This window comes from Mauremys mutica, chromosome 7, assembly GCF_020497125.1.
Source record: "Mauremys mutica isolate MM-2020 ecotype Southern chromosome 7, ASM2049712v1, whole genome shotgun sequence".
Classification (NCBI taxonomy): Eukaryota; Metazoa; Chordata; order Testudines; family Geoemydidae; genus Mauremys; species Mauremys mutica.
In genome coordinates this window covers 72,137,058-72,149,569 of record NC_059078.1, presented here as the reverse complement: position 1 = coordinate 72,149,569, position 12,512 = coordinate 72,137,058, and the positions used below count along the sequence as shown (strand labels likewise).

At 41.7% G+C, this 12,512-nt stretch overlaps 1 protein-coding gene across 4 annotated transcripts in view; it reads left to right on the top strand.

Annotated features, from left to right (window-relative positions):
* LOC123374285 (DPY30 domain-containing protein 1-like) overlaps positions 1-12,512 on the top strand; it is a 20,133-nt gene extending 7,621 nt beyond the window's left edge. For 3 of the 4 annotated variants that reach the window (XM_045024076.1, XM_045024077.1, XM_045024078.1), the window contains 3 exons: positions 6,919-7,017; positions 8,094-8,195; positions 11,086-12,512. In XM_045024076.1, coding sequence (XP_044880011.1) covers positions 6,919-7,017; positions 8,094-8,195; positions 11,086-11,151 — 267 coding nt within the window. In that variant the 3' untranslated portion in view covers positions 11,152-12,512. The remainder of the gene's footprint in view (positions 1-6,918; positions 7,018-8,093; positions 8,196-11,085) is intronic. The other variant, XM_045024079.1, reaches the window with a different exon arrangement.

Here is a 12,512-nt window from a genome sequence, read left to right as displayed (position 1 = left end):
GGTTAATTAAATTTGTGACTGAATTCCTTGGGGGGAGAATTGTACATCTCCTGGTCTGTATTTTACCTGCAGTCTGCCATATATTTCATGTTATATCAGTCTCAAATGATGACCCAGCACATGTTCGTTTTAAGAACACTTACACTGCAGATTTGACAGAACGCAAAAAAGGTACCAATATGAGATTTCTAAACATAGCTACAGAACTTGACCCAAGGTTTAAGAATCTGAAGTGCCTTCCAAAATCTGAGAGGGACAAGGTGTGGAAGATGCTTTCAGACATTTTAAAAGAGCAGCACTCCGATGCAGAAACTACAGAACCCGAACCACCAAAAAAGAAAATCAACCTTCTGCTGGTGGCATCTGACTCAGACGATGAAAATGAACATGCATTGGTCCTCACTGCTTTGGATCATTATTGAGCAGAAGCGGTCATCAACATGGATGCATGTCCTTTGGAATGGTGGTCAAAGCATGAAGAGACATATGAATCTTTCCCACATCTGGCACGTAAATATCTTGCAATGCTGACTACAACAGTGCCATATGAACGCCTGTTCTCACTTTCAGGTGACATTGTAAACAAGAAGCGGGCAGTATTTTCTCCTGCAAATGTAAACAAACTTGTTTGTCTGAGCAATTGGCTGAACAAGAAGTAAGACTGAGTGGACTTTCTAGGCTCTAAAGTTTTACATTGCTTTATTTTTGAGTGCAGTTATATTTTTTATGTAATTCTACATTTGTAAGGTCAACTTTAATGATAAAGAGATTGCACTACAGTACTTGTATTAGGTGAATTGAAAAATAATATTTCTTTTGTTTTTTATAGTGCAAATATTTGAAATAAAAATAAATATAAAATGAGCACTGTACACTTTGTATTATGTGTTTTAATTGAAATCAATATATTTGAAAATGTAGAAAACTTCCAAAAATATTTTAATAAATGTATTTTATTATTGTTTAAAAGCACGATTAATCACAATTATTTTTTTAATCGCTTGACAGCCCTACTGTCCATGCACATGGTAGGTGTACTCAGTAGATGTTGACTGCTCCCTATACTGAGGCAGACAATCAACAAATCTGTAATTTACACACACACACACACAACTTTACAAGTGGTTGCACATCCACTGTGGTTCCCTGATCTGTGATGTAGCCTCCTATCCTATGTGGAGTTTAGAGCTGAGAATTTTTTTTTGTTTTGTTGCAAATATTTGTTTGAATTGGATGTTGAATTTTGATTTGATCATGTATGCATTTTTGTCATGTTTGCTTTCAACAAATGTTATGTGAGCATTTGAGCATTACTGTTATGAGTGTTCATGCAAAGTGAATGTTTCAGTATTTTTAGAATACATGTTTAGGATGTATATTTGAGTATAAATTGCATAATTCATACTGTGTTAGTTAGTTACATACAAGGGCAGATTCAAGCAAACCTAGGGAACCATTGCACAATTATTTGACTGGGCCCCACTTGCATGTCTGCCTTAATGTGTAACCTTCTTCATGTTACTTTGCCCAACTGCTCTGCTCTAACATCTGCATGTGGGAAGGGAAGGTAATAGTGAATGTATCCAGAAATTGTGTGTTTGTGGAAAGAGTCGGGATTAGTGGATGGAGGTTTCCTGTTAAATAAAAGAAGGGAAAATCTGTGGTGTGGGATAGCATGGGCTAAGGAGATGTCCTGATTCTTCATATGTCTCAATTTATCATCACAGTAGAGCTATTTCAGCATAAAACCATTTGTATGTGACATTATATAGAACTGAAACATGGGAAGTAAAGACTACACTCACATTTCTAGCTGGCCTTGGTAGAGCAGACCTCTGCCCCCCATGACCCGAAGCCACCTGTTTGAATGAGCAGTGTCTGAAATGGCCCCGTTTGTATATCACATGGTACTGTTGCCATTCCCAGATTGAGATTGCTTACATAATTAACCATAACAGTGTAATCTAAGCATATGACAATCAAATATACAATTTTACACTCATGCTGCTCTCATTAGTTTAGTTGTGTAAGTTATAGCATGAATTGCATATTGTAAATTTTTATACTTTTTAATTTACAATTTAACAATTTGAAAACTGAATTATTTGCTGAATAATTTCAAATAATTAATTTCAAATAATTAATACAGATGAGTATATGATGTTATATCTGCATGTGGCTCACAAAGAAAGAAAAGGCTAAATTAATCAAATAAGTTATTTCTTATGAATTTTCCCCTCAGCTTTGTCACAGAAAAGTCAAATTTTTCAAGGGACTGGTTGTGAGTGGGTCACAGTTTTGAGCAACTACCTCTGGGAACATGCATGTGCTCTACATGACTGCATTTGGCCAAAGGGCATCTGAATGCCACTTTTGGACTTAATGGTCATGTTTATTAATATATTTTCACAAAATATGACAGCAAATAAAACAAGATTTTTGCTGTCAGCATTTGATTCTCCAGCATAAGTGTTAATGAATAAAACATTATGTATACTTAAATTATGCAATTTCTGACATATTATGGCAGCAAAGACCTTAGGCCCAGATTTTTAAAGGTATGTAGACATTCATGCGTTCAGCATTGCAACAGCTAACTGATTTAGGGGCCTAAATCTCATTTTCAAGACAGATTAGGCATTTAGGAACCTAAACCCCTTAGACTGTCAATGAGATTTTGGCTCCTATGTGCTTAAATCCCTTTTGAAATGAGATTTAGCCACCTAAATCAGTTAGACATTGCAATGCTAAATGCAGTAGCACCTAAAACACCTTTAAAAATCTTAAATTCTTATGAGTTCTAGTTGTCTTCAAATGGACATTGGATTTGACCTTTAATTAGTGTGTGTGAGGGAGGTATGGAAGGGTAAGGTCTTCAATTGTCTATTCCGTTTTCCCTTTGACAATTAAAAGACCTTGCTCTCCATTCTGGTCCACAACTGATAAGATTGTTGAGTCACCTGATATTTCAGCAAATCTAAACTTCTTATTATTTCAGTTATTGTATGTTTATGTTTTCAAGCATAAAATACATTGTAAATGATGAAGAAAAAGTATGCAGTGTTGTTGTAGCCATGTCAGTTCCAGGATATTAGAGAGATGAGGTGGGTAAGATAATATTTTTCATTGAACCGACTTATATTGGTGAGAGAGACAAGCTTTCGAGCTTACATAGAGCTCATCTTCAGGTCTAGGAAACTTAACCAGAATGTCACAGCTAAATACAAGATGGATAAGCCCCTTCATTTTCAGTTTAAACCAGTTTTTACTGAAAAAATCTCTGGTATTTTCAAAAAGTAGTATTTGGTTTTTTTCTGTATAATTCAAACATATAAAAATAGCGTTTTTTATTAGGAAAATACAGTACGTTGCATGAGATATATGTATTATGATAATATATTAGTTTGTGTGTATAAAGCTGCCTGTTGAAGTAAGGCTATATATTAGTCTAGAAGATGCACACAATAAACAAACAGGCTTACACGCAAGCTCTGAAGTGCATGCACATCTGACCGTCCTGATGAATCTCACACCCACCATGTACCCATTTCAAGCTGTTAGATAACGATTTAAAGATTTGACACACTAAAATGGGAAGAAAACGAAAATCAGAATATGATTCAGAACATAAGGAAGTATTCAAAAGTTTTAAAATAAAACGGGAGAAAAGGATGAAGTTGAGTGTATGTGCTGCAAATGGTGTGGCATCATAGTTGACACTCAGGCAAACTGTATTAAAGAACATTTGCAGAGCAAATGACAAGTAAGACTAAAACAAGAAGGTGAAAATAGAAACAAGCAAACATTGGAATCAGCATTTGTCCAGGCACGGTAGAAAGAGCGAGATCAAAACAATGTAATAAGAGAATTTGTACATGCCCTCTGCTTTTCAGGGCAGCTGCTAAGCCTTGCTGAGGTCCTTTGGAGGACTTTGTATGAAATTTCTGTCCAGCAGAAAAATCTTTGCCAAATTCAATCAATATGACCAAGAAATATCTGGAGGAGAATGATGATGCTCTGACGAACAAAATTAAAGGGAGGTTGACTGGAAATATAGTTAGTTCTTTGATTTTTGATGAATCGCCTGATGTTCTCGACCGGCTAATCCTCATGATTTTGTTTTCATTTTTCATTTTGTTTTGGAGAAGCCTGCACTCATTTTGGCAGATCTGGAGTTTGTAAAGTCAGCAGTCAAACAGTTGCAGCTGGTGTCAGTAAAACTTTAACGAATATGCACTTATCTGGAAGGATTTGAGCTACAGTGAATTCTGACTCAGCTTCTTACTGCGTGAAGTTAACACAAGATGTAAAGCTGAATGAAAAACCTAAATTGCTTTGTTTGTCTTTCCCAGCTCACCTGCTGCACATTGCTGTCTCTCATGCAACAGGGGTTCCCAAAATGGCTGATTAAAAAAATTCTGTAATAGATGCTGGTGCAGTTTTCAAGCATTCAAATAAAAAAAAAAGTATGATGTTTGCAAAGAGATCGCACTTGAATGCAGCATTTCAGTTCCAGTTGTACTGACAAGATGGTTTAGTCTGTATTTGGCTGCACAGAGAGTCCAGAAGGCAATAGATGTATTAATGCAACTTTTAGATCACAAAGAGTTCAACAGTGGAAAAGCCAAAAAGCTGAAATCTCAAGCAGCTATGTAAGAAATTAGGCAAAGCCTTTGTACAAAACTCAAATTCCTGATTGAAACACTTCAGCCGCTACATGAAGCACAGAAGAAATTGAAATCCAGTTCTTTAACAGCTGTCTAATACAGAGGTGTCTGGTATTCTGGTTAACAATATCTCTGCAGAACTTTCTCAAAAAAGCACATCTGGGGAGATTCCAGAAAAAAAACATTTTTTTTCATGTCTGCGTTGCCAGTCACTGTGCAGGAGGACCACCTTGTGAAAGCTTTCAAAAGTTTTTACGAAGAGCTGTCAAAGAAGTGGGAAGCTCGCAATACGTCCCCTGATGTTCGCAATATGTCCCCTGCAGCTTTTCAGGGAGAATCATCATTCTGGAAAGTCATTGTGCTGTTTGACCCTCATAGTAAAAGTGTGGCCTCAGCTGATAAATGTAAAGAGTATGCTTGTATAATCTCCCTTTTTGTGGCTTCTAATGAAGAAAATACAAAACTGGAAAGTGTCTATATGGCAGTGCCTTCCACAGACAACCACTCCATCACTCTTCTTGAATTCTGGAAAATCCACCACACTGACTGTCCAACTTTGAGCTGTGCTGTCTCTTGCATCCTCAGTGTCCCACCTGGCTCAGCTGATGTGGAGAGAGTATTTTTGAAATTCAGCTACATCCAAGACTGTAGGAAAATGGGCCTGGGAAAAGACTGCTTAAAAAAATTGCTGCGAGCCTACACTACTCAGGACTTTTGGAAATTACACTGAAGGACCCCACAATGGGTGTTTATAAGTATTGTAAAATATTGGGGCCAATTATTAAATGTAAATATTTATAGTCTAATAGTTCTAAGTCTACAACAGCAAACTGCTTATTCAAATGAAAAGCTTTATTTGGGGATTAGCGATATATTGTTTTCTTGAACTCAGAGATGGCATTGTGTTTTGAGTTCTGTTTTAGTTCTGCAGCAAAGCACATTGAATTCCGTTAACGAAAGCATTAATCTATTGAGTCTTTTTCCCCCCTGTCCTTCTGTCCACCAAAATAAATCCCAATATTTACCCAGAAAAATTAGTAAAAGTTTTTGCACTGATTTTCAGCTTTTTTTGTTGTTATAGTAGTAAACATTGATACATGCCCAGGAAAAAATAAATAAAATAAAAACTGGAAACGATGGGCCATAAAGATGGGACAGATTGTTTAGCATAAGTAGTTAACACATACTTCAAGGGACCATTCAAGGTGAAGTGGTCCGTTAACACCCCTCTAGATGTGGGGAGAAAACAAACATGGGGGGTTGCTAGTGGGTGATCATTGTAATAAGCCATAAATCTAGTGTCTCTATTCAGTCCATAATTTTTAGTGTCTAGTTATGAATTTAAGCTCCCTTGAAATATGTTAACTACTTATGCTAAACAATCTGTTCCATCTTGTATTTACACCTCTACCCCGATATAACGCGGTCCTTGGGAGCCAAAAATCCCTACCGCATTATAGGTGAAACCCCGTTATATCAGGGTAGCGGTAGCAGGGCTCCAGCAGTGATTTAAAGAGCCCAAGGCTCCGGCCGTGGGGAGCCCCAGGCCCTTTAAATCGCCACCTGAGCCCTGCTGCTGGAGCCCCGGGGTGGCGGCGGCAGGGCTCCGATGGTGATTTAAAGGGCCCGGGGCTCCCCACAGCAGCTGGAGCCCTGGGCCCTTTAAATCGCTGGCTGAGCCCCGCTGCCGCAGCCCCGGGGTAGCAGTGGCAGGGCTCCAGTGGTGATTTAAAGAGCCCCGGGCTCCGGCCACTGCGGGGAGCCCGGGCCCTTTAAATCGCCGGCCAAGCCCCGATGCTGCAGCTCCAGGGTAGTGGTGGCAGGGCTCCAGCAGTGATTTATAGGGCCCGGGGCTGGTGATTTAAAGGGCCCGGGGCTCCTCACAGCAGCCGGAGCCCCGGGCCTTTTAAAGCGCCACCCGAGTCCCACTGCCCGAGCCCCGGGGTTACCACACTATATGCAAACCCATGTTATATCAGGTCACATTATGTCGGGGTAGAGGTGTAGTTGTAACACTGCGAGTAGTTCCCAGACCTGAAGAAGAGGTGTGCAAGCTCGAAAGCTTGTCTCTTTCACCAACAGAAGTTGGTCCAATAAAAGATATTATGTCACCCATCTTGTCTCTTGAAAAAAAGTACATATATAAAACCTCTGCTTTGCAAACTTTAACACCAACATAGGTCAGCCTACTGTAGTTTGCCTTTTTTTCTTAATTTGTCCATGTTATATTGCTTCCATAAAATGACTGCAGGCTCAGCTGGAACGAGAACATGAGGAGGCTCAGCTGGAACTAGAAAGGGTAGAGAAAGAGAAAGCAGAAGAGCTGTCCTTGCAGCAAAAAGCTGAAGAGGTCTGACAAAGTTCCATTAATAATAATAATAATTAATAATTAGATAATGTCACAGATCACCAACCAGTCTTTCCAAGATCCATGCTTAGATATCAAACATCCTCTCTGATCAGCGCAGGAATTGTGTATGTATGCTTTTAGCCTATGGACATTTGACCAAAATCTGTGAAAGAACATTTCTGGAATGCATGTCTAGCCCTGCAGCTTCATTTCAAATTTCCCGAGTTACACACTGGGCTGTACTATCAGTCTCTTCAGCATATTTTTCATAACCAAGTATAAATGGTTTCAGAGTGCAGCTTAGTATACATTTGTTTGCTTATTGGTGCTGCAGTCTTCCTTAGTTATGGTTATGACAGTGTTTTTGTTTAAATGGGAACACAAGTGAATAACTTCCCCAGTCGTCCTATTTGTAAATGCAAACACACTTAGGGTTTGTCTACACTAACAGTTTTGTTGCTTTAGCTATGGTGTAGCTAACGCAGTAAACCTTCCTACTATGAATGTATTTATGCTAGTATAAAAGTGTTTATACCAATATAGCTAATTCTGGTTTGTGAGGCAAAATAAATTATGCTGTCATAAGGGATCTTTCTGCTGGTATATCTTTGTCTACATACGGCTTTAAAAAAAAAATCATACCCCAACTGACATGGCTATATTGGTAAAACTTTTAAGTATAGACCAGCCTCCAGTATATGGGGTTCATCACAATCTAAAGGAGAATATTTTTCTCAAATCATTTTGTTAAAATATTGACAATGTATCACTCTAAATATCAAACTTTATAAAAGTGAGATAGAGAAAAGGTACTACATGAAAACCTAAAGTTGTTCATACTCTTCTAATAATAACTAATATTAGCCCTAACAATAATACATAGACCTTTTTCACACTTACTTTATTTATGCCAGGGCTTTGTTACCATAAATCTCTAATCTAGGGCATCTGTTTATTTTCATTAGTTTAGTGCATACTAAGGTTCTTTAACATATCTTCTGAGTTCTTAAATACATTTGTGACAAAATTAACAGAATTACTAATAACTCACAGTAAGCTTTGTAATTCAATTGTAGGAACCGGGGGATAAATCAAGGACATTAGCTGAGCTTACAGATAAATATGGAGCCCCTAATTTGACCCGAGTTGAGGAGATAGATGAGAGTGGGCAATCTGACGTAAGTACGAAAAAAAAAAAAGGCTAAGTAATCCCTGTATAGAGATTTTTCTGTCCCCACTGATGCCTATACAGTTAAGGCTGTGTCAGCACTTCCATTATGGCCTAAAAAAGAGTATTTGGGCCATATTCTCCAGACCTTCTGAAGAGAGCTTGATCCCCAGTGCATGTTAAAGCAGCCTTTGGAATGCTCTCTCTGGTTGTTGGCTGCCAGTGGCCCCCACAGGCCATTCCCACAGCCAAGGATGAGTTGATTATAGGAACTCTCTTGCCCTGCCTCATTTTCCCCCAGCTGTGCCCCTCTTTCAGCAGTTGAGGAAAATGGTGATGGAGCCAATGTGGTAAAGGAAATCCTTAAATTTCAAACTTTGTACATTCAGCGCGTTTTCCAAATGAAAGTTTCAATATTCCCGGGGGAGCAGCTACCTTCCTTTGCCTCTGTGATCATATGGCTATAAGTGCTAATTTAATCAACTGGAGGTGAATCTTGAGAGTAATTAGAGGCTCTTTCTTTTCCCGGTGTGCTAAAGCAGACAGTCCTCACAATACTCCTTGAATCTGTCACTATAGGGAAGTGAGAGAACGTGAATCAGATTTTGACTTGTGCAAGGCATTGCGGCGTGTATAACAATACCTCTTGGGCCAGCTACTAGAAATGAAATGTATCCAGTTACATATATCTTGATGGTCAAAAGAATGTGTTAGATCCCACTTTTCAATTCAACATTTTTTAAATAAGTTGTTTTCAAGTAACAGAATATATTTTGTTTTAAATGATTGTGTAACTCAAGATACTGGTAAAGACTGTTTGTAGTTCCAGTATGCTGTTACCAGAATTTTTTTTCTTTGAAATTCATTAAGTTGTCTTGCCCATCTTATTTTATTGTCAGTAATGTAATTTCAGCTTTGATTTTACATTGCATGAGGAATTTTTGTTAACATGTTTTGGATGTGATAGCCTGTTATTTTACAAATTTTTTACAGGTGGCTCTTATTTTTAATGTATCTAAGAATACATTTGAAGTCAGGTTTTCACAATTAAGCTCATGTAATCATATGCATGCAATCGCAGGCATATTTGGTGTGTAGTTATTACTGGATTTTCACATGCAAATTGGGTAATGAAATATACAAATAAGTAATAATTATGTGTGTAGCCATTCACCTATGTAATTACCCACTGTTAGGCATATACCGGTAAATTAGGTTCACAGTTGTATAAGTACAGTTGAACCCTGTTATGTCGCCGGCCTAGGGGTTTGCCAAAAATAGTCCAGATAACCGATGATCGAGATAAACCCCTATCCACCCCCCCACCCCTGAACTCCCCTGCCCTCTCTCCAACACCCCCTCCCTGCCCCCTTACCGCGGTGCCTGCACGTGGCTGGATCCGGCGAAGCGGGACGGGGACCCGGAGCCGGGCAGCCAAAGAAGCGGGACCCGGTAAGCGGGCCGGGCGGCAGGCGAAGCGGGACCGGGTAAGCGGGCCGGGCGGCAGGCGAAGCGGGGACCGGGTAAGCGGGGCGGGCGGGCGGGCGGCGGGCGAAGCGGGAACCGGGTATGCGGGGGCCGGTGCGGGCGGGCGGGGACGGGCAGGGACCGGGTATGCAGGGCCGGGCGGCGGGGACGGGCAGGGGCCGGGCAGGCGGGCGGGCGGCGAAGAGGAGCCGGGCGGACGGGCGGGCGGCGGAGGGGGGACCGGGGAAGCGGAGCCGGGCGGGCGGGCGGCAGGCGAAGCGGGGACCAGGTATGCGGGGCCGGGCGGGCGGGCGGGGACGGGCAGGGACCGGGTATGCGGGGCCGGGCGGGCGGGCGGGGACGGGTAGGGACCGGGTATGCGGGGCCGGGCGGCGGGGACGGGCACGGACCGGGTATGCGGGGCCGGGCGGGCGGGCGGGCCGGGCAGGGACCGGGTATGCGGGGCCGGGCGGGGACGGGCAGGGACCGGGTATGCGGGGCCGGGCTGGCGGGCGGGCGGCGAAGCGGGGCCGGGCGGACGGGCGGGCGGCGAAGCGGGGACCGGCGAAGCGGAGCCGGGCGGGCGGGCGGCAGGCGAAGCGGGGACCAGGTATGCGGGGCCGGGCGGGCGGGCGGGCGGGGATGGGCAGGGACCGGGTATGCCGGGGCGGGCGGGCGGCGAAGCGGAGCCGGGCGGACGGGCGGGCGGCGGCGAAGCGGAGCCGGGTGGGCGGGCGGCAGGCGAAGCGGGGACCAGGTATGCGGGGCCGGGCGGGGCCGGGCAGGGACCGGGTATGCGGGGCCGGGCGGCTGGGGACACGGTGGGTCGGGGACGCGGAGAGCCGGGCGGCTGGGGACGCGGGGAGCGGGCGGCTGGGGAACCGTGCGGCTGGAGAGCCGGGGAGCGGGCGGCTGGGGACACGGTGGGTCAGGGACGCGGGGAGCCGGGCTCGAGATATTAGGGTTTGGGGAATCGACATAAGGGATGAGAAACCCATAAGACAAAGAGGGAGTTTGGCGGTTCCACTTGTAAAACGTCGACTTAATAGGGTTGGCAAGTTAACCGAGGTCGAGATAAATGGGTTCGACTGTATTAGTCTGGTGATGACACATTCTTTTTGCATTCTGGAAAGATATTGTCAGTGAGTTTACATAAAAACGGTGGGACCATGTCAATATTCGTACAGTATTTTATACACTTGCACCCTTTAGTGCCCTTTGTTAGCTTGGGAATCAGAGATATTTGTCTCTATACAGTCTTACTTGTTGATGGTAGAGGGGAATAAAAACTAAAGTGTTATTTCACTGAATAGGAGAATGCATAGTCATGCTGAAGGTTATCTAAATACTGTTTCTGTTTGCTTTGCTTTGTAGCATTTTTTACCAATTTCTGTTAATACTGGTAATTCTTTTCCTTTTTTTTTTTCTCTTAGGCTGCACCGAATCTCACGGCTGAATCAGAGGAAGAAACCCCAACTGATATGAAAGTCGATTCCTGAAGTTTAGTGACTTACTGTAATTGTGTATTTAATATATGGAATGAATTTATCAATGATACCTGGGGGTTTGAGAGTTAGATAACAAAATGTTTTAAGGCAGCTAATTTAAGACAAATATCATAAAAATAAAAATCATTCAAATTCTGGGAAAAACTGATTTGACTTGCTACTGATTACTAATTCATTTAGTGTTCTATGCATCAGGTTGTAAATACTGTACCTAGATTCAATGGAACCAGGAGAGACAATCTCTTCTGAAGCTGATACACTGAATTCCATGTAGTTCACTTTCAGACAAGTATCACAAAACCTAGTATCCTGACTGGCCTTCATGAATATTAAATATTAAAGCTCTAGAAGTAACCTTAGGGATTCATCCTGATGTCGTTGTCCAAAAATTCTCCTCTTCTCATTTATTAGATTGGTTACTGCTTTCATCCAGAACTAGTTGCATTTCATTAGTGGAAGAAGTGATTCCTGTATGTACACTGTTTATAATAAAGGTCTTGATCTGAGTTCTCTAGGATCAATGGGGTTATTCATGTATTGAAAATTTTACAGATACTTAAGTGCTTTGCTGTATGTGGGCTGCAGTGCTCAGTACCTTGTAGGACAGAGTCCAAAATGCTTTCAAATGAAAGGTGCTATGTAGAATATTAAATTACAGTTGTTATCTGATTAATTCTTGTTAGTAATGGGCAAACCTCAAAAGGTTTTGAAGTTCACTATCAGATAAACATCATATCTGAAGGTTTCAGAGTAGCAGCCGTGTTAGTCTGTATCTGCAAAAAGAGCATGAGTACTTGTGGCACCTTAGAGACTCAAATTTATTTGAGCATAAGCTTTTGTGGGCTACAGCCCACTTCTTCGGATGCTGAACTTAGCCTGATTTCCAAAATTTTCTGGTTTTCTCCTGGCCAAAAATTTCACAATTATGGTATTTTTTTCTATATTTCATTACTTATATTCCCAGTTGAACCGAGCAAGTGCTGATGTGTCCATTTAAAAAACAAACTATAAAACCTTTACAAAATTCAAATTTGTTTGGAGTTGGAGCTGGATATTTGATTGTTCAAGTTTTATCCAAATGGCTTCTTCTGTTCTTAATCAGATTACTTTTAACAAGGAAATGATGGTGTGTTGTTGCTGATTGTCAAGGGTGTTAACTTGCGTGCTCTAAATAGACACTGACTTGTCTGGAAAGGATACCAGAATGAATTGAGAAACCGGATGCCTCTTGGTTATAAAATAAAAAGGTTTCTTTCCACCTCAGTGTCTTGTAGCAGTACAGATTAGTTGGGCAATCAACATTCAGTTAAGAGCAACAATATATAATAAAATACTACTCCATTACAAATTCA